Consider the following 21,771-nt stretch of genomic DNA (forward strand, 5'->3'; position numbering starts at 1 on the left):
CAAGGGACAGGAATTCCAGAATTTCCTTTGGTATGGAATGCAGGCTCTTAGTCAGTCTGGGTTTAGATTTCCAGAAATATTCAACTCTCAATTTTTATCAGGTGGTGCAAACCAAATGCAGTAGGGTGACTTAATAAGAGTCCAGTTACAAAATATTTGTATAAATATCTTCCCACACTGACATTTTCATCTTGGAAGGGATTTTATCATACATTACCAGTTATGTGGCATTAGAAAGAAAGGAGAATTAATTTTGACACTGACTGGAAACTAGTAGTGTCAAACTGCCTTCAAAGGCAATTATGATCTAATCCAAGTAACAATCAGGAGAGCAGAAATTATCCCAAGAAACCAGCTATTCTCATACCTGTATCTATCTTCTACAGACCGCTGATCAGATCTGAGTTTATTGTTTTCCTTATGACTTCAGACGTGTTACTTTACCTTGAAACATGGGGACTGACTGTTGGCATTCACTCATTCTGGGCAATACCACAAATAACAACTGTCACAGATATTTGCAATGTTAAGATGGGAGGATCCTTCTTGGTTGTTATTTTTTAATAACTGTGGTCAAAATTATCATCTAGGACTTGTAATTAGTCCTTGCGTAAGGACTGATAATCTCTACAGCTCTGTCTTCCTATTTACCACCCCAGTCCTGCAGTTGAAGGCTTTCCTGAGTTTCAGTTCTGGAATCAGCGTGATCTTTGGGAAGCTTAGTATGTCTTGTGACAAATTGTATAGATAAGCCTTCTATCTAATTTGATGAAGTATAAAATGGCAACTTGCCTCTGGCATCCTCATCAATCTTATGTCTTTGTCATGTTTAAGGTGGAGGTATAAAGATCACGTACAGAGAGAACAAATGAAGCTGATGATAGAGTTTGGCAAGCTTGAGAGCCTCTAGTTTATTCTGACTGAATGTTCCCTATTCCCCTCTCCCTTTGCTGACAAAGTAGTTGCTGCACAGTGCAAGTCAGGCTTGTGAACAATTGCATTTTGCATTCTACTGTCTCTGCTTTCTCCGTGTCAGTGTTTTTGGATTGTTAACTTTGGTTGAGCTGCTTTTGCACTTCAGTGAGCATTTATTTTTTGCTACCTCCTCTATATGTATGTGAACCACCATTGCACTGACATTGTTGAATCTAAATGTTGTTTTGAAAATGTGGAGCTGACTTGAATATTAAGAAAAACTTTTAGCTTAAGCTAAAAGTGATTTGAAGTGATTTGAAGACCAGCTTATGTGTGATGCACAGGGTTTAGCTGGTCATTTATGATAGCAGTGGGTTGGTACAGTATTATGCTACTACTTATGCTGTTAATACTCTTTACAGTATTTGTCACAATATGTAATTGAGAGTTTCTGAGGAAATAAAATAAATGTTATAACATTTTATTGTAATTTGGAAGACACTTTCTGTCACAATATAGTTTTCTAACTTTTTTTTAGCTATTACTCCGTTCCTATTGCAAATGAAACAACCATGTTGCAAACATTATAAATTCTTTCATTCCACGAAGTCCTTCAACATGAAATAACTGTTGCAGGAACTCTAGCACAGATATGACTCTGCTCATTTCCTGTCAGTGTACTAATTATATAACTAACAAAGGTCAATGTCCTTCAGAGTCAATAAAGCCACTTACTCTAGGTCCAGATTTCAGACCTGAGAAAAGGTCAGGAAAAAAAATGTGCTGGAATAATTAATTTCTGACGAAATTCTGAATTCAGTAAATTCTCTTTAGGCAAATTATTCTGAGAATTGTACTTATTAGTCTATTTTACATTTCTATTTTATTAAACCACTAATAATTTATACCCGAAGATGGAATATTATGGAACTCACCCTGGGGAACTGATCCATGCTGGATTTTTTGTATTTTAGTATCCATGATGCTCCTGGAGAAGCAAGTTTTTATTTTTTGGTCTCTTTTCCCAGGCAACTATCAGCAAGACAAGAGGGCATGGTCTCAAGTTGTGCCAGGGGAGGTTTAGGTTAGATATTAGAAAGAATTTCTTTACAGAGAGGGTGGTCAGACATTGGAATGGGCTGCCCAGGGAAGTAGTGGATTCTCTGTCTCTGGAGATTTTTAAAAAGAGACTGGATGTAGCACTTAGTGCCATGGTCTAGTAACCACAGTGGTAGTGGACCAAGGATCACTTGATGATCTCGAAGGTCCCTTCCAACCCAGCTGATTCTATGATTCTAATGTTTTGAAAGTCTATAGTATCACAGCCAAGAATTATTCTTGGCTGAATGACATCTGTGACTACTTTGCAATTCGTAGACTTTTTCTTCTTAGTCTGTTAAAACAGTCCTGGATTTTACCTTCAGTGTGATAGTTGTAGCGCTGTCACACTCCAGTACTTTAAGCTTAAAGATTTTTTTTCTCTTCATCTGGGGTTAATAATTTAAAAAAAAAAAAGTGTAGTTCTTCATAGTTTGAGTGACATTAACTCAGAATTACTTTAAAATCTGGCTGCAAGAAATGGTCTATCCCTTGTTTGAGGTCTCAGCAAAGACTGCTTAGTAAGGAAATCCACAAGCATGAAGAATACCTGGAATTTGGAATAAAAGTTTATGTTCCTCTTCCTCTCAGAAAACACATGCTGATTGGGGGCAGGTAGTAGAAGCAACTTAATCAGGACTGCAGTTATTAGAGACAGAATTACCATGCTGAACTGATGTCAAATAATAGTTCTACATTGCTGGTACAGTGGGAGTTAAATCAGACCCAGCACAGGGTATACCTCCCTAGAGTAAAAATGTGGCATTGACATCAGAACAGACAGAAGTGTTTGCACTGTATATGCATGTGTGTGCATGTTCCATTAGAGCTGTAATTGCATGTTTGACTATGAATGCACACTGAGGCCACTATGGTTTTCCCTCAGGAACATGCATTTATGATACTTATAAATTATTTGTTTGCTGTGTCTGAAAGGAGTGATTCTGCTACTTATCCAAGCTTTCTCTTTGCTGCTGAAACAAAAGATCTTTATGCTATATCACAATTTTTCCATTTCTTCAGCTATGTGTAATCTTCTGCAACATTTAATTCCTTTTCCATAGCCACACAATCGTCACTTCAGCAATTGCATTTGTTCTTCTTAGATGTTTATGCATATTGCTCATCTATATTCAAGGAATATTCAAATAGCCTCACATATTTTCAGATCACTTGGGGATGTCTGTCTAGAAGCTGTCCTCCCTGCAATTCCCAAAAGAAGAATGCAGAGATGATGATGCTTAATTTAATATATAATGAATTCCCATATTTCTTTCAACAAATAAAGGACTTTTTTTTTTTATGTCAGGTTCCAGCATCTTAGCTAGTATCCAGCTTGCTATACAAATGAATTTCAGCTGCAATGCTTTTAATCTGAACTCTTTGGAAGGAAGGGAGTTATATCCTCTGATATTTCGTGCAGACTCTCCACATGCTAAGGCCAACTCCATGTAGTACTGGTGTGAGATTACTTTTACTGATTTTCCTAACTTTCTGTATCAAAATGCAAATATACAATAAAATTGTCAGGGAAGTGATAGTTAAAAAATCTTTCCAGTTTTATGGAAATATTGGTTGCATTGCAATTCCTGATGGACTGATTTTTTTCGCTGTCATTCCTCATAGCAATCATTCTCAGGAAGCTATTTGAGTTACGGTTTTTGTTATTCAGTGTAAAGGCTGCAAATGTTATGGGTAAGACATTGATTAACATCTGAATATTATCATAAATGTACTGTTTCAGCAAATACAATCCAGTTTCATCAAACAGACTAATTCAGAACATTAACCAGTGTTTAATGCTTGAGAATTCATATGCCTTCCTCCACAATTAATATTTTTCCACAATTTTAACAGGAATAAAAGGTTCAGTCACATAAAAGAAGCTTGGAATATCTATGCCAGATCTGTTTCTGTTAACTATTATTTGCCCCTGCTTCACTGTGCTTTATTCTATGTAGTCAAATGAATGATTTAAAGATTTATTATGTAATTAATTATATGCAATAATTTGCTTAATTCCAGGAACCCCACATAAATTTATGTTTCTTTATTATTTATTATGGTTGATCATACATTGGAAATGAGCACCTGTTAGTTGTCATTCTTCCAGGTTCTTAAATATATATGCTTGACTTCATGCAAGTGATTAATGGCTCTGATGTCAGTGGCAGTGTTCTCATGTGTAAAGTTCAGAATGCATGTGTAAACACTGAAGGGTTTAACACACATGGAACCTCATTCAATACTTTTAATGCTTTTATGCCAACAAGAATTTTCTCTGAATACGGAATAGTATTTGCTGAATAAATGTAGTCATGGCTATGCTGCAATGGTTACAACACAAATACCCCAAACCCAAACAACCTCCCCCTCCCCAAATTATTTGGAAATTTTCTATCTGTGTTTTTTGAGAGACAGAAATACAGGTTGTCCAGCTTGTCCAGTCCAGACTCTGAGACTGCAGGACCAGTGGGCCACTGTCATCTCTGATGATCTTTCAGAGCAGCTATTAAAAATATTTTTCTTCTTCTGAATATTAAGTGCCATCTTCCACAAAAAGAATGTTCAACTGCTCTTCCTAAGGTGATTTTGAGAATCAATTGAACTGCACAGTATGGCAGCTGTGAAGAAACATTATTTTAGACTGCCCTGGAAAGTGTGGTACTAAATTGGATCCCTGGTCCAAAATTTCTAGCCAACAGCAAAGTTCCCTTTACATTTTTAATCAGAAGTCAGACAAATCATTTGTTATTTAGCCAACAAGGAGGGATCTGAGATAAATCATATCACCTGAAAACTGTTTTCACGCAGAAGTGAATTTGTAAAAACTATTATAATCTCACTTTGAAGGAAGTGTGAACCTCTGAAAACAGGAAAATACAATCTGTAAAGCAAAACATCACAGTGACCCATTACCAAATAGCCTAAGTAAACTAAAGACAAATCTAGTACAGTGTTTAAGGTTTTAAAGTCAAAAGTCATTTTTCTGATCATCTAGTACTGCAGGTAGGTCCTTCAGTTAATCACTTCAATGGTTTGAGGGACTTCACCGAAGAATTTTATCCAGGAAATATCCTATTCATTCTGGTTTATTCTGCAGCAGGGTAACAGTTGGATTGTCTAATAAGAGAAGGCTTTTATGTGCATTGGAACATAATTCTAGAACTTGAAAACTAGCAGGTACATTTTAAAGAGCTGTCAATGAAAAAGAATAAGTGAGGTGTGCACAAGAAGAAAAAAGTGTCTAATACAGAGCCTGTAAAATCAAGCTAGGAAAGAATGCCAGGGAAACAAAAAAAATATTGAAATCTGTGCTTTCCTTCTTACTATTCCCATGGTCTCTGAATGCTAAGCAGACAAGACTGACAATGTCACTGCAGTAGAGCATAAAATATTTTAAAAAATAAGTTATCCATATTGTGAAGAAAGGGAGGGATCATGCTGTAGGGCAAAATTATAAAGACCTAGAAGAAAACTGGAAATAGAGGAAGCCAGTGAAGGAAAACTACAGTACAGCAAACTTAGCTGGAAAACCCTCAGGACTGAGTGTATGTACTGCGAAGAGTGGCAGACTTGGATACATCTGGCTATAGCTGCAGAAAGGGGCTGCTCCTGGAGACAGGCCCTCACAATTGAAGGGAGCTAGTAGGGAAGATGGTGCTGAACAAATCTAGGACTTTGCAACCTTTCAAAGGAGAAACACCTTTCATTGGTTAGCAGGCAAAGTCCAGCATGTTTTGGCAACACTGAGAAGTGGGTAATATTTCTATGTACAATACAATGTCAATAGTAAAGGTAATAACAAATAATTTTTGACAGAACCATCCAAAGCTATTGTACTGTCTGTGACTTTACTTTGATGACTATATTTCCTAGAAATATGCCTGAGCAGGAGATGCAGTTACTCTTATAAGCCGTTGATGTTTACTTTGTATTTTACACACTTCAAGGATTTGTAAGGTTAAGAACAGCTTACAGTTTTACCTGATGCAAACACATGTGGAAATACAATATCATCTTCTGTATCCACTTGAACTCTGTGTAAGCAAAAAGATTAGTAAGTGGTTTTTCAGGGTTTTGACACATAACTCATTGCTGCAAAAATTGGTTTAACCTCCTCCATTAGTGAAGTTTCGTGAGTAGTTGAGAAATGTCAGTCCATCTTTCCTTAGCTAAAGTCAGTTTATGAGAATTGTCATTGGTATGGCTTAATCATTATGTACTATCTTGGTATTTCAAAATACTCTGCACACATACTACTCTTAAATGTTTATAGGCAATAAAAAGATGAGGAATCACTGCACCAGTCACTGGGCTGCAAATGTCTTAAATCTCAAATCATGCAGATGTTGCCATTGTAGATTCAGACAAAATGATTATTCTTTGCCACACATTCATATGTTTAGGTTTTAATTGTAATGTTTGATGACTTGGAATCTAATAACAACAACAAAAAAAAGAAAATTCTGACAACCCTAAAGATAATTAATTGACTACTGAGAAGCATATACCAGCTTTATGCAAGTCTAGTCAGCCAAGACTTGAACACAGTTAATTAACAGTGCAGTGTCTTTTATAGTCTTCAAGCTTGAATAAATGATTAGGACAAAAGCTAATCTGCAATTTCAGTTCTGCAAGGGGCTGGTTTTCTTATAGCTCTAGCAAGGCTTTAGGTTTGGATTTAAAGAAAAGAAAAAGATGATGTAATTGAATCTGAATAGAAAATCCAAAACTTGATTGTGTCTTTTCTGGTTCAGAGCCTAAGAAACCTGAAATCCCCAGTCCTGTCCCTAATTGCTCGGCTCCTGGGGGCCTCTACGCTCCTGTTTCACCAGAACCCCAGCATTTCCAGGAATAAGCAAGTAATTTCTCAGATCCTGCTTATAACCAGGTAGAGTGTAGCAACTGAACAGATTATCACTGTCATCTCATAGGAGGCCTAGAAAGTAGACATGGTCTGAGCAATTCTCATGCATATTAAGAGGGTTAGTATTATTTTTACTAAAATGCCATTGCAGCTTTTTTTATTTTTAAAATACTACTCAAATTTTATATAAAATCCTTGTGATTAGAGTATGTAAAAAGTGGTGTGCTGGAATCAAATTCCTGCATCTCCCACAATTCATTAATGGATTTATGCCACCCTGAAGTGAAAAATGGGAGCTTTGTAGATCTGGAAAGAGAGTGTGCAACGTTGTGTACTGACTGGGATGCCTATTTAGAGAGGAAAACTCTTAAGACTCTGCTTCCTGTACCAAGCACTGGCTCTGTGTTTTGTGTTTAACAACCTGTGAATGACAAATAACTTGGCTGTGTAAACATCAAATGGTGTTCTCCTTCCTGGCTGAGTGAGTTTAATTCAATAGCTAATAACAAGTAAATAACCTGTGGGCACTGGCATGGACCCAAAGGCTATCTCTGAACTCTGGTCCTGGAACTGTACCCCAGAAGAAGGCAGAAGGAGAGGAGACTGTGGGAGATGCCTCCTGTGAAGTAGGACCAATGCCAATATTCCTAACTGAGAAAAATAAGGCAATAAAAAGATGAGGAATCTCTGCACTAAATACTGGACTACCAAATGCAAGACAAAACCAGGCAGTGATAGCATCAATTTGGTGTTTGTTTTTCAAAGAAAGTGTTTGTTTTTGTTTTAAATAAATGATGCTTACTTAAGTCTCTTCAGTCGCTAGATCATGGTAGAGCCTGTCTGTAGCCCTGTGCAAGGAACTTGCTCTTTTGAATGTGGGGGGGATTTGAAAAAGACTGCAGCCTGCAGAGTGCTCTTGGTGAGCTTCAGGAAGGAACAAAAGATTGAGGTTTCATCTCTGAGACACTCCATTAGATCCATTCTGGGATTTCATAACCCATTTGAAGACCATATATCTGGGACCATGGTGTTTAACTTGTATATGATCAAGTCCTGTGTCATATCTAATCTTTAGGTACGTAGTTAGCTAGGAATACATGTGTTTATATACTTTCTGAGCTGGGGACAGAGCACCTTGGTACTATCCCTTTCTATGTGCCCTTTATGTATTTTTATAAATACTCATGTTTGTATGGTTGTATGTGGACACACACAAATGCATACATACATATATGTGTGTGTGTGTGAAAAACCCTACTCTGCTGAAATTTATGGCCACCTTCCCTTCAACTTCAATAGAAGGGTGGTCTGAATGTATGTACACTTTACTGCACCTTTTTGCATGATTTACAAACTGTGAGCAACATATATTATACAGGTTTTTCATTTACTACATTATTTTTTCTATTTTAGGGAAAGTAATACTTTCTTCTAGGATGAAATAACTTATTTGTTAAAGAGTAATAGTGGAAATTAGACTAAATGTTCCAGTAACAGCCTTACAGATTCAGTCAGAAATTAATCCAATGTGTATTAGTTCAACAAGAACCTGAAATATAAATCTGACAAAGACAAATAGTTTATATTGTATGCTTTTATATGAGATTTAAACTCTCTTCACAAAAAACAACAATTTAAATAAATGCTCTCTGTCTTGGAAAATAGATGGCCAGTGAAATACCTTGGGTTTCCTGAGATTTTATGGCTGGATTGATGCGGGATTTTTTAGATGTGGTTAACCTAAAATTTGTATATGTTGAGGAAGCATTGGGAATCAGCTCTCAATTCTACCATCTTCTAATTTCTTTGGGTTTTTTTGTTGTTTTTCTTTTTAATAATTTTAGGCAAATTTTCCTATGCCACTCTGCATCTCTAAGATAAGAACAGGAAATTCCTTCCTTTTGAAAAAAAAAACAAACATTTTGAGACATCTAAGTAAAAAGTGCTTTGTAAGAGCTTTGCATTATTATTGTAATTTGAGAGATAATGAATGGCATCCTACAAAACAAGTTAGAAGGTGTTACATGGAATGCTAAATGTTTTCTGATTCCTTGACTTTGAATTGCTGTTCAGTTTCTAAGCCTAGACTGATGTTTTGTTTGAAACTTCTTTTGAAATAATTTTCACCTGTTTAAACAATTTTGACTTTGCTGCAAACATGGCACAATAGTTGCATTATAGTGAGTTAGACTGCTTGTCAAATGCAAAACCTAGATTTTCATCTCCTTACATCTTTCTGCTAATGCCGTTCAACTGTCCATCAGTTGGAAGATTTCCTGTCACACAAATGGCAGTTGACAAGTTTGCCTATAGTTCTGTTCCTACAAATTTCCGAGTTTAGGAAATCAGGTTTAGTTTCAGGCACTCTTTTAAGAGAATAAGTTATTTCATGAAAAAAAGAAAAGCAAATCTTTTATTTTGCAGAGTTTTTGTTTTCATTGCTTGTATAGCAGTTCACAAATTCTCTGAATACTTGACACGGTGTTGACTGAAACACACCTGAGCTATAACATCACATACCCTTGTGAACATCAGCAAGAGCATATTTTCCTATAAACACATGAAAAACATTTGGAAATGTGCTACACTTAGGTGCTACTACTCCAGATTTTGTGTGCTTACTCCACCACCTCCATAATGCACCTAGCTGCAGAAATACTTCCTTTGCTCCTTTCCCATGAGGCTGGCCTGATTACAGTCAATAAATCTATGTGTATGCAGTTCTTGTTGTACTATTTAGACCAAAATGAAAACCTTCTACAATCCTCAGACGAACTGCACTGTAAGATAAATTTTCATGTGTTCTTAATCATTTTATAATTCTGAAGGGTAACACTCCAATAATATGCTTTTTGCCTGTTTTCAAATGGTAGCTACATCTTAACCTAATTTAGTTTAAAACATTTGGTAAGTGGATGAAAGGCAATCTGAATTCTTAGACTTCAGTGGAGAAAAACAAAAGGTCATGACATAATTTTTCATTAAGACATTTGCAATTAAACTTTGTGCACATGGATTTAATTGTGTAATAAACAAGCTTTACTCATATTAAGGATGAACTTTCCTCAAAAAACCCCCCACGAGTCTCAATCTCTGCAAAAAGCATTGTTATGTTTTAAAAGAGAAAAAATGCAAAATACTCAAAGGATTTATATCTGCTGTTAAAAGAAACAATAAAATTATTCATAATCACGGTTTTGTACATTAAAGTGTCCATCAAAAGCAAAGAAGAATGTTTAAGCCTGTGGTAGTCAGACTGGCAAGTTTATCTGCTGTTACTGCACTGGATTCATAATATGTAACATGGTATTTTGATTATGCTTTTTTTTTCATCCAGAGATGACTAAAACCTTCTTTTCTGGGACTTAAGGGGAAGATGGAGAGAGATTTAACATCTGCAAATAGATCTGTAGTATCTAGTCAAAAAAGAGAGGAAATACATCAAAAAGCTTAAATTTTTATTTAAAAAAGAACACTGATGGACCCCATAATAGAAATAGAAGTTTCCATTTTGATTATGTTTCAAGTAGCACTGCTATCACTTTTTTTCTGCAAACTTTTTTTATAATACAGCAAAAATATTCTCTTTGAAAGCAGTGTGAAATTCAACAGGAACTTAACTCTTTTAGTCTCTTGTTATTTGTTGCTTCTAGGGGTAAGAAGATGGGACATGACATTGATTTTTTGATCACCAATCCAGGACCAAGAGAAGATGATGAACTTCTGCATAAAGTTGTTGACTTATGGAAAAAGCAGGTATGAACTAAAGAATATTTGACCATAGAGAGACGTTTTAAACTCCACTGAATTAAGCCTACACACTGCTTAAAGAATGTTATAGTCCTTTTTACAGCTGACTGCAATGTTTTGAAATTAGTTATTGTTCTATTAATCATGGTGATCTAGGTGCATCCTCCAGCTCTGTATGCTAGAGTTGAAGGTTATGTCAGAAGAGCCCTACACACATTTTACTATATCTTACCCTAAGAATAAGCAATTAGTCAGAGGTGAGAAGTCAAGCTAGGTAGAATTTTGAGTGACATAGAAAAACTGTTCTTATACTTTTAAACAAAACTGTATTTGTTTAATTTCTCCTTGTGATGGGAGCAGGCTCTCCCAAGAGAAGCTACTTCGGGGAGATCCAGCTTTAAGTGTAATGGATTTGTGTGACCTAGTGGTGTGAAGTGAGTAAGTCTGAAAGCTTGGGTACCAAGCCCTGGAATTCTGGCTTCCTTTCAAACCATAAATTAGCAATTTTCCTGGCCTCCATGGAAATATTGGAAAATTGACATAGTTTCCCTTGATGTCTGTGTTTGGAAGAGTGCACATATCTTCAAGGTCCCTTCCAACCCAAACGATTTTGTGATTCTATGATTTCATAGAGGAATTGTTCATCTAAGGCTGTGGGACTTTTTTGTTTTGTTGTTGTTGGTTGGTTAGTTGATTGTTGTTGGTTTTATTTATTTATTTTTTCTATTCAGCTTTCTTCAGTTTCAAGCAACTTTAAAGTTGGAAGTGTCTGAATTATAATAGGTGAAGGTAGCTAAAAATATTCCCAGGTCAGAAAAATATATTATGTTGGGAATAATAAATTTTTGTTTTTTCTTCTACCTTTCTAGCCAGCTAAGATATTGTTCAACATTAGCTGCTGGTCCTTTTCAAAGGAATGGAGTACACTGCAACAAGTAAAAGGCCACCACTTTGAGGTGAATCATCAAATGCCTCACTGTTAAGTCAAGTCAGTTTTCAGTGCAGATAGCCTGGAGAGAATTCTTTTGAATTGATTTTGAGCTGTGTACTTTAATTAATGTATAATAGGTTAACACATGAAAGACATTAAAAACATCTGACTAGACAAAAGCTTATCTGACTTTATAAAGTTTTCTGTTTCAAGGTGGTCAAAATCTTTCAGCTGGCTTTAATGGAAGGGCTTCAAACTTGTTTTTCCTAATAAAATACATTATCTGAATTCCTATTCCTTCAGTTGATTTTTGGTCTTTGAAATGTTAACAGACTATTATTGATTTTTTATATTTCTCTCATTTCTATCCTAAGTCTGTATGGAAAGTGTTTGTGTTGGAGTAGATTGCTAGCAGGTACAGTGTAGAGTACTCCAAATAAAAACAAAGAAGCTACAGCAATTAACGAGTGCTGAGGTGATACTCTATTTTTATCATTTTTGTATTTATGTACAAGTTCTTTTGCAGTCATTCTACTCTCTTTACTCTGAGAAAAGTTGCCTTTCTTCTTGGAAGGGGTCTTTTTACCTTCTTAAGCACACTTGAATCTCTAGGAAACCATATGTGCATCCTTCGGAAATCATGTTTATTATAATACAGCAGACAGGAACGTGATGACAGACCAAGGCCTGCCCTGAGTGTAGTCTTTCATACTTTCTTCTCCACCTACATTACTGAGAAAAATGGCTGATCTGAGAAGTCTGACCACTGAGCTGCTTTCATTAAATGGAATTGAAAGGAAAAAAATAGAAAATGAATCGTTCTTTCTGATTTTCTTGTTAAGGATACAATTTGGCAGAAGGGAGGGCAGGCAGATTATGGGATGTCAAGGGTGGCCAAGAGTTTGTTAAAAATATGAGGATTCCTCTAGAAATCCCAGGATGAAGAACATGTCAGAAGCAGAGATGCACAATGGCCATAGAAACAAAACCCAAACAAGCTGGGAGTAGTTTAAAGCTGTGGACAAATACTTCCTGTGTTCTGTTTGTCCTCCAGACTTTTTATGGTTTATACTGCTAGCTCTACTGCCTCTGCACTGTGGCACTTGTAATATACAGGCTTTTACTGCCTCTACTAAAAAATAACCTTCCAGCAAAATCAAAATGCAAAAAAAGAAAAGGGAATTATACACCTCTTGCCTTTTTTATTACCTTTGATTTCTAAGGGGGAGAGGAAGACACAAAAAAACCCCAAAACTAAAGTACTTTTATACTTTTTGCAGTTGTCTGCTTTACAGCTTTCTACTTTTGTACTACTGCTTCAAAGCCCAAATTCATCAAAGTACATCACCGAGGTCACGATGTTGACTTGCTTTTGGCAGCTCTTAGTGAAGGATTCCACAATGTTTAACTTCTAAATTATGGACCTCAACCTATTTAAATAGTTTAAAGGGCCTTTTTCTTAGCTGAAAAATTTAATGTAACAGGATCCTTCCATTGAAAGCTGCTGAAAACAAAGTGGCTAAATCAACACCATCATGCTCTTTGATGCAGCATCACCACGAATAAATGGGCTGACGAACAGAGAGGACAAAGTCTTCAAAGCAGAGTGGCAAAATGGAAAAGCTGTGATGCAGTACACAGGCTACGGTTTTAATGGTTCCAAAAAGTGTCATAAAGAAAGTAGGAAGTTGCCTCTGAGGGTTAGAGCTTGAAAGTCTGTGGGCAAACAGGCTGAGCCATCTGTGTCGATGTAGCTTCATTCACATACTGTGAAAAAATATTTTAATTTTTTGCTGAAAATATATAGCTATATTTAGCACTGTTCCTCCTGTTATATACATACTTTCAACAAAGGAAGAGATACTGTTACTACAGGCATTCCTACTCTCAGTTTTCCCCCTTGTATTCATGTAAGTATAATGTTGCATTCTTCTTTTGGCTTTTAGGAAAATGAGGAATGTAAATGCCTGCCTATGCTTACTTATTTTAGTATATTGGTGGTCTAATTTAAACTCTAGAATTGACCTCTAGAATAGATGTGATCAGGAAGGGGAAGGCTTGATGTCCCTTTAAAGAAGATGGTGAGGAGCAAGTAATGAGTCTCATTTTTTTCTATTGCTGGAAAGAGATTTTTGAAAACAGTCTTCACAGAACAACAGCACATTCATTATTGAGTGACAACTGGATTTGAGCAGCAGCAAAACCTGTTTCTAAGACAAGACACAGAAATGGTTAAGAAGATGGAGCAAAGAACTTTTTGTTTCAGATAAAAGGATGCAAAAGGATGCAGAGATTCTGTGTGAACACATTTTGTCTCACCTTCTTTCTTGATGTATTAGGAATTTTTTTTATTTTGTTCTGGCTCAGCTTCAGTAGAAGCTGAGGAAATTCTCACCTAAAATAGACTATTGCAAGGTGGTTAGAGCCCTATACATGAGAGAACTTGGCTTAAATTGCTATAGGTGGAGTATAGGGCTGAATCTGAATATTCTGCTTTTGAGGTTATTGCATGAAGTAGTCAGAAGCGTTCCATTTCCTGCTGTGTTTTAAGTGAAGATCTGGATAATAGTGGTGTTCTTAAGAAATGTGATCTTTCTAGGGTGTATTGTATAGCTGTATATGGGTGAGTATGTATAAGTTCCGTCTGTCTGTCTGTCTCTTTCCTGCTCACCAGTGCAAATGCTTATGGCATAGAGAGGTGAACACCTTCACTCATGGACTCCAGTGCTGATCTGTCCATTGCTCTCATAACCAGGCTGCTCTGGATATGTTCAGAAATAGACCACTCTGATGCACAGAGAACTTCAAGATGGAAAAGGGACCAAGGCAGCTGCGTGGTTATGCAGCAACTGCAAAATTTTATATTGCTGATCAAGCCTTTCATGCATTTTCTAGTGAATCCTTACCCTAACAGGCCAGATTGCTCCCAGGCATCAGTTCTTGAGCTGTTCCACTTTATAGAATTCCATCTGTCTCACCTAGGTAGAGATTTTTCTGAATTAACATGCTACATCCTATTTTGGATTAGATATAGGCATTTTACTGAAAAAAAAGAAACCCAGTTTCACTTTATTAAACCGTCTCAGAAAGAAATTTAGAGCAAGAACATATATACATTTCAGAAGAACATACTGGATTACATTTTCAGATGATGTAAAATGATCCCACTTACCAACAATTATGAGCAATGACAGCATGTAACTTTAAAAGTGGAAGAGGATTTCATTTAACTAAAAATTACAGAGAATTCTAGTGACTTTATGTGGATTGATTTTTCAGCAATTGATTTAATATTTCTCTAAAAAGTCATACTTTTCCTCAGCTTGATCTTGGATTTACTCCAATATCAATGCTATTGATGTGCCAGCACTAAACATATTTAAGTAAAAGTGCATAGTCATTCTAAAAATGGAAAATTGTTGTGAGTATTAACATAATTGTCCTAAAAGAAAAAAAAATTTGGTTTTTATGGTGTTGTAAATTTGAGAAATTAAGATGCCCACATTTTAAAACTAGATTGTATAAACAAGGTCTACAGAACTTTATGGTGTATAGATCAAGACAATATTTGCAAAGAACTGCAGATTCCCAGACACAGAATAATGAGAAGGCTCCCTTTCTGCAGCTTGCAGTGGCCAGAACTTCATGCAGTCTTCATAGCTGACTGCCCCTTTGGGCAATGCTTTTTCAAAATGTACAGAAGTGCCATTTCAGCATAATTTGGAGTGATGGTGATGTTTGGAGCCTAATCAAATTAGGTTAGTTGGAAACAGTATCCCAATGGATATGATCTAGGCTTTGGCTCCTATTTAAAGGTGATACCCTGACTTTGAATCAGGTTTCAATTGCCTGTTGAATTCAGCACTTGTGTGATTGTTGCCTCGTAGCATTTGTTTTAAGTGGAGGTAGATATTTACAGAGAGATATTACTCTCTTGCTCTTCCTATCAGCTTTAGAAATTGCCCAGACAGCAAACTATGAAAAAACAGTACAGAATAATCCAGAGAGAGGTAGTCATGAAATATCTTTATAGTCACATATGTCAACCATGGCCACCTGCAAATACCTGAAATGTGTTCAAGTAGAAAACATGGTCAGCAAGGGGAAACAGCAGTAAGAAGGTTCTGATTCTGAATTGTTGTAATTTCTTCATGACTGCTTGATGTAAAATCTCATGGACCACAAGGAGCGTTACCTTGAAATTCCTAAATATGAAAAGAGGATGAGAAACAAAAAAAAAGATATATAGAAGACACCCATCTTTAAACACTGGTTTAACAAGCAGAATTCATACTCTTCAAGCAGGTGAGAGATCTCAAAGGAAGGATCTTTAGTGAGTGTGCTATCCAGGATGGCTTTAGGTAAAGGGAATTCCTTCATTTTTGGTGTGGGCAAAGACTAACATGTCAAATTTACCCTGTTTTCATTTACAACTACATATTCCTGTAATTAGTAGAAAGCTGGAAAAAATTACTCTGAAAAAACTTAGAAGACATCATCTGTAACATGATAATACAGCTAAGTGATAGAATTAAGATACTGATGAAGCAGAGGATATAATATATAAGTAAAAGTTAAACCTGAGTGTCTTAAAAAGTCTGATTGTTTTATGCCAAGGTAATACACAATACTATTTCCTCAAGAGCTTGCAGGCTAAAAGTCCAAGTATGGGGTACTGGTGGCCATGTGTGACTGTCCCCAGATCTCACTGAGACAAAAAACTCCCTAGGTGCTTTCGTGCTTGTCCATGAAGAGAGATACCACTGCGCGCAGTAATATCTCGGTGGATTTTCCAAGTGATCAGAAACAAAAATCCTACTAAGGCTTCCCACCTACAGTAGGAATTCCATTCCTTTTGTAGTCCATCTAAAGATGAGCTTTAATTCCTAATTTCTTGCACCAGAACTGAGGAGATTTCAACTTCATGTAAACAAAGAGTGCACAAAGACTGATACAGGCTGTGGCAAGTGTATAAAACTGGTATAAATCTGAGCACACAGTCTACAAACACCATACAGGTGCTTGAAATGTAGGTATTTGGAGCTACAAAATAAGACTTTGCCAAAACTCAATCTAGTTAAGCTTCTGTCTAGGGAAAAAAATTATTTAGATTCATTCTGGGATATATTAGGTAATGCCCCAAATCTCAAAGAGCAAAAAGAAAAATGAAGCGAAAGTCAAGAAAGTACTGATTAAGTAGCTAAAAGATTTTTATAGAGAGTGGAAGAATGTCAGTGCTTAACCAAAGCTTGAAGTCATCAATTAATGGCCGGTGATCAATGAGATTGAAATAATTTTCGTTAGTATTAAAAGCAACAAAATTAATCTGAAGGCAGGCATAGTTTCATCAAAAAAAGAGTGAGATAATAAACATTAACATTCAACAGCTGTTTTGAGCCTATATTCGGAAATTGCAAGCATCAGTGCCTTGTGACATTGGGGTAAAATTAAGAAAAAATTGCTGTTTTAAAGATGGATGTGAGCAAGCACCTGCTAAAATTAAGCATTTTCAACTCAGCAGACTTGGAAACTGGTAATCCAAGAGAAGGAGCTACATAAAGAGTTTTCTCATATCGGTTTATAATAAATCTTCATAATCAGGAAAAATCCCAAAGTGAAAGAATGTCAATTCAAATCAAATTGTCATCATTAAAAAGGTAGCCCAGTGACCCACAAAACAGCCTGTAAAAGTTTTCCAGTAAAATAATGGGATTGTTAATTTGAAACTATCATCAACAAAAACCTGGAGGCTGAAAATGTAATAATACCTATCAGTGTCTTTTCATGGAAATCATATCTTGTTAAGTGTTTTTGTTATGCTTTTTTTTTTGGTCAGAATTATAGCTCTGAGCAATGAAAGTAATTTTATTGCTGTAAAGTATTCTCTAAGGCATTTAACATATTATCCTGTAAAGTTACCACACTTGCACTATATAAAAGAAATGATCAAAATCTGGTGTTTAATATGGAGGTATTTTTCAAAAAAATCAGTTCATTGTTACTTGTGATCATAAAAGGTCTGATCTGGAGACCATTGTAATTAACCACCGACAGCCATCAAATACAACCGCTTCTATACAATCTCAGTTCAATATTGCAATTAAAAAAAAACCCACACAAAACTAATATGATTCTTTACTACATATTAAGGGATGTGTTAATTAACAGTCAGGAGGCATTCTTGACCATGTTTTTTGATGGTGAGACTAATATAAGAATTTCCAGTCTGGAGGAAGGAGAATGTGTAAACATTTGAGGAATTTTAAAACAGACGCAAAAAAATTGATCTACAGACCCAAAGAGATGTGCACTCCCTTCAAGGAACAGACATGGTCAGGGCCCTTGCATCTCTCTAGAGACTCCAGACCTTGTCACAAGGAAACCTCATGCAACAGATACAGTCCAAATGCTCAGTTTGGAATCTGTCAAAAAGACTGTGCTCTGGACTAATTGGCCTTTCCAGATGTCTGCCATGTGGGAATACATTGATCCTTACTCAGAAATTTCTGTTGACATAACTACAAAAGGCATAGGACAAAAGGGTGGGGGGGAAGAATTGCAAATACTGTCTCCTTAGTACAGGGTAGGGTATCACTACTGTCAGATGTCTCTCAGTGCAGATTTCCCTCAAATGATCTGCTAATATTTTTTCAGAAGCTACTGCTATTCCATGCCTCTGCTCAGCCCAGATTTGGCATGGCACAGTTCTGTGTTTACTGAAATTTCATTTTACATGAATTTTTGAGGCAACTGTCTAGAAACCCTGGAATGACAGTAAAACCAGTCCAGCAATTCAATGTGAGCAATGTCTTCTCTTTAGGGCTTACTCCTGTATTGTGATATCATTGAATCAACATTTGTAGAAGAACAACTACCAAGCAGAAAAGTTGATGCCATGGATAATTTCCAGAAGTGTTTTACAATTTTAAAATTATATCAACCAGGAATAGACAACAGCAGTTACAACACGTCAAAAAAATCGGATATGGCAGAAATCAAAGACTGGAAAGCAATTCGTGTGGATCTGGTCATAACCCCCTTTGAGCAATATGCATATGCTCTGTTAGGTTGGACAGGCTCCAGGGTAAGTAACCACAACAGCTTAAGTTGTCCTAGCATTGATAATCTATTTTTGTTGTTGCAGGACCATTCAGAGTTCATGGATTTTTAAAAAATGTTCCTGATCTCCAAACATCACATTTCATGTTGTCATCAACTCCTGGTCATAGGTTGGGAGCTGATGAATTCATCACTGACATTTATGGATGTCTCTCTAAGGGAGTTAACATCTATTTTCCTTGAAGCTTAGTGTTTAGGTTCATGGACTGGAGGGCTGAATTTTTAGTCAGTCGTGTTGTCTTTTTGCATCATACTTCTGTTAACAAGCAATTTAAATGGTTACCAAGTAGAGAGATGATTTGGAAAGTGTCATAGAGTTTTACAGGAAATTAAACATTTGAGGAATAGATGTTCTGAGTTGGAATTTAATTTGGTTTGTAGGAAATTGAAAGCAATTTGATATCCTTCTTTTCAGATTAGATAAAATGTTTTGTTTCAGTTGCATTTTAATTGACTGTTTTAAATTGTAAACACTGGAAAAATTTTAAATTTACACATTAGTTTTGAACTAGAATATTTTGATTTATGTTTTAATAAGTTAAGAAAACTTGAAATGACAGCTGTTTCCACAATAAGCACTGTAGTCAGTTGGCATAATATAGAATAGTACACTATTTTCAAAATAAAAAATTCTATCTAAATGCAAACTCAAACCTCAAATGATTAATCTCTCTCCACACAGAATTATTTTTTTAATCTGTTCTACATGCTTGCCTTCTGATGTTCATTTTCTTAGGGAGTGATTACATGGTACAGTGGAGAGCTCGTGAGCCTGCTCTGAATGATCTTTTTGATGTGCTGGAAGCAGTACAGGTGCATTGCCGCTCTGTTCTACCCAGGTTAATTGGAAGCAGGAGGGTTTAGACCAGGCAAAATGTTGAAATGGATGTGTTCTCCTGCTGGGCTTATGAGTTACTTCAGTCACGTTTCTTTCTGAGATAACAAAATGTGTTTATTTGGACCTTGGATTAAGTTCTGCAAACTTTGGGGTCCTTTCTTATCCTGGAAGTGTCTGGCTACTTAACAGCCCTTCTCTCAACTCTCAAGTTGGGTGTCTATACTAAAAATGCACAGTGTGAGGCCCTTTGGTTGAGTGGGCAATGACTTCATCTTTCTCTGCCTCACTGAACTTCTACTTCCTGTTGAGCTAATTCACCTACAGTCTGTGGGAGCCCATCATAGGCTTACTTTCTCATAGTGTGCCCAACTAACCAACTGAAGTGATGGACCCTATCAAAATATTGTCCTATCAGATGATTAGTTTTATCAGTCTGCAGTCCTTTAATAGAGGTAATTTTTACATGTTCATTTATTATATGGTTTGGTGTTAGGACTCTTATACAAAGGATAACGATTTTGGTTTGTCAGAATGACTGATAGTTGCTGTATCTTTCCCAGGAATTTGGACGTGATTTGCGGAGATATGCTAGTCACGAAAGGAAGATGATATTGGATAACCATGGGTTATATGACAGGAGAAAGGTACTGTTTATTCTCAGAAGTAAAGCTCTTGTGTTTTTATTTCTGAGCCGGCATTTCCTGTTTATTTTTGATGTTCAAGTATATAGAATATTTTAGCTTGATTATCTATTTTGTGGTAAAACAGTCCCACCTTCACAAGATTTAGTTGCACTGACAGAACCTGATTAAATCTGAACAAGTAAGTCTGGAAGCCTTTTTTTTGGCATTGATGAGGTAATTTCTGAAATTCAACAAGAAACGTACATTAGACAATGGTGATTGGAAAGAACTATGCAGCCTTCACAAAAAGGAGGATAATTAATCTATAAGTATTTTAAAAAATACTTTACTGTCCCATTTCAGAAGAAAACATTACTGTATCTCAGGAACAATTTCAACCAGTATTGTGCTAATATTTCGAAGGAAGAGGGGATATTGATGGCTACAGGCTGAGCTGGAAGTCTTGAGGAAGTTTTTGCGGGGTATAACACTAAGCAGAGATCAGGGATCATCCTGCCTTTAAAGCCCTGCATCCAGAAGTCTCTGTAGAATTCTGTTTAGTCAGGCTTGCCAGCCTGGGTAGTATTTGATATAATTTCTGGTATTAATGCTCTTGGCTGCAGTAATACTGGTCTGGCTTTTATCTGGTTTAATGTCTGTACTTGTATTAGTGTCTGTGTCAGGCCATTTAAATAATAAGCAAAAATCAATCTTGAAGATGTTTATTGATGTCATTATAGGGGAAGGCAAAAGTACCATGTCAAGATTTTACATTAATCTTTCCTATATATTCCTTATAGAATGGAGACTGCTTTTAGCATCCCTACTTACAAGCAGTATTGTCTCATTGCTTGTCTGTGGTGATCTAAACCATCACTCCATTTCAGTTGTCTCCATATGTGCCTTCAGGTTCAAATGCTATAGCATCCTCATTTCATGTAGAAATCTGGGGAAATTATCAGGCTAATTATCCATTTAGTCAGGTATCCTGTCTCCAACAATTGTCAATACTAGATGCTTAAGATGAAAACATAAAATCGCATAATTGATAAATATGCTATCAAATGTCCAAGGGGAAAGTTACTTCACAAACTCAAGAATGATGTCAGTTTATTTCTGCCTGTCTTATATATTTTGAAAATATTCAAAACATAAACTCTGTCTTGACATTATGGCAGATTTATTATCTGCAAGTTACGATGTGCTCTGTTAAGTAGCTTTTGGGGTGTAACAGATAACTGCACTAGGGAAAACCAGAGAATTTAAGAAATACCAGTGTTATTTTTTTGTGTGCAGCAAAATTTTCCTGCTTGGTGTATGAGTATGTATCATATCTACTGCTTTTACCTGGAGCCCTGAGGCATTCATAGATGCAAAATGGACACTATTCATTCATTAACAACATCAGTCAGTACTGGGGTTTTTTTATTGTCTTTAGGCTTTATGTCTGTGTACCATTCAAGTCCTTCTGGGAAAGAAAATGTGAATTTCCATATGTATTTCACTGGACTAGCCAAGATGTTTCACAGATAAATGATGAATTTATCTTCACAATGTCCTCTGGGAAGAAAGATGCTCTTGTCTTCCCAAATTTTCTTGTAAAGAGCTGAGGCACAGAAAGATTTAA

The 21,771-nt window shown here is 36.2% G+C and overlaps 1 protein-coding gene across 1 annotated transcript in view; it reads left to right on the top strand.

The window, feature by feature from the left end:
- Nucleotides 1-21,771, top strand: part of DNTT (DNA nucleotidylexotransferase) — an 86,551-nt gene that overhangs the window by 44,978 nt on the left and 19,802 nt on the right. Inside the window, exons 8-10 of the mRNA XM_018069200.1 lie at nucleotides 10,537-10,639; nucleotides 18,385-18,648; nucleotides 20,082-20,165. Coding sequence (XP_017924689.1) covers nucleotides 10,537-10,639; nucleotides 18,385-18,648; nucleotides 20,082-20,165 — 451 coding nt within the window. The remainder of the gene's footprint in view (nucleotides 1-10,536; nucleotides 10,640-18,384; nucleotides 18,649-20,081; nucleotides 20,166-21,771) is intronic.

This window comes from Manacus vitellinus, unplaced genomic scaffold, assembly GCF_001715985.3.
Source record: "Manacus vitellinus isolate BGI_N305 unplaced genomic scaffold, ASM171598v3 scaffold_15_pilon, whole genome shotgun sequence".
In the NCBI taxonomy this organism is placed as follows: domain Eukaryota; kingdom Metazoa; phylum Chordata; class Aves; order Passeriformes; family Pipridae; genus Manacus; species Manacus vitellinus.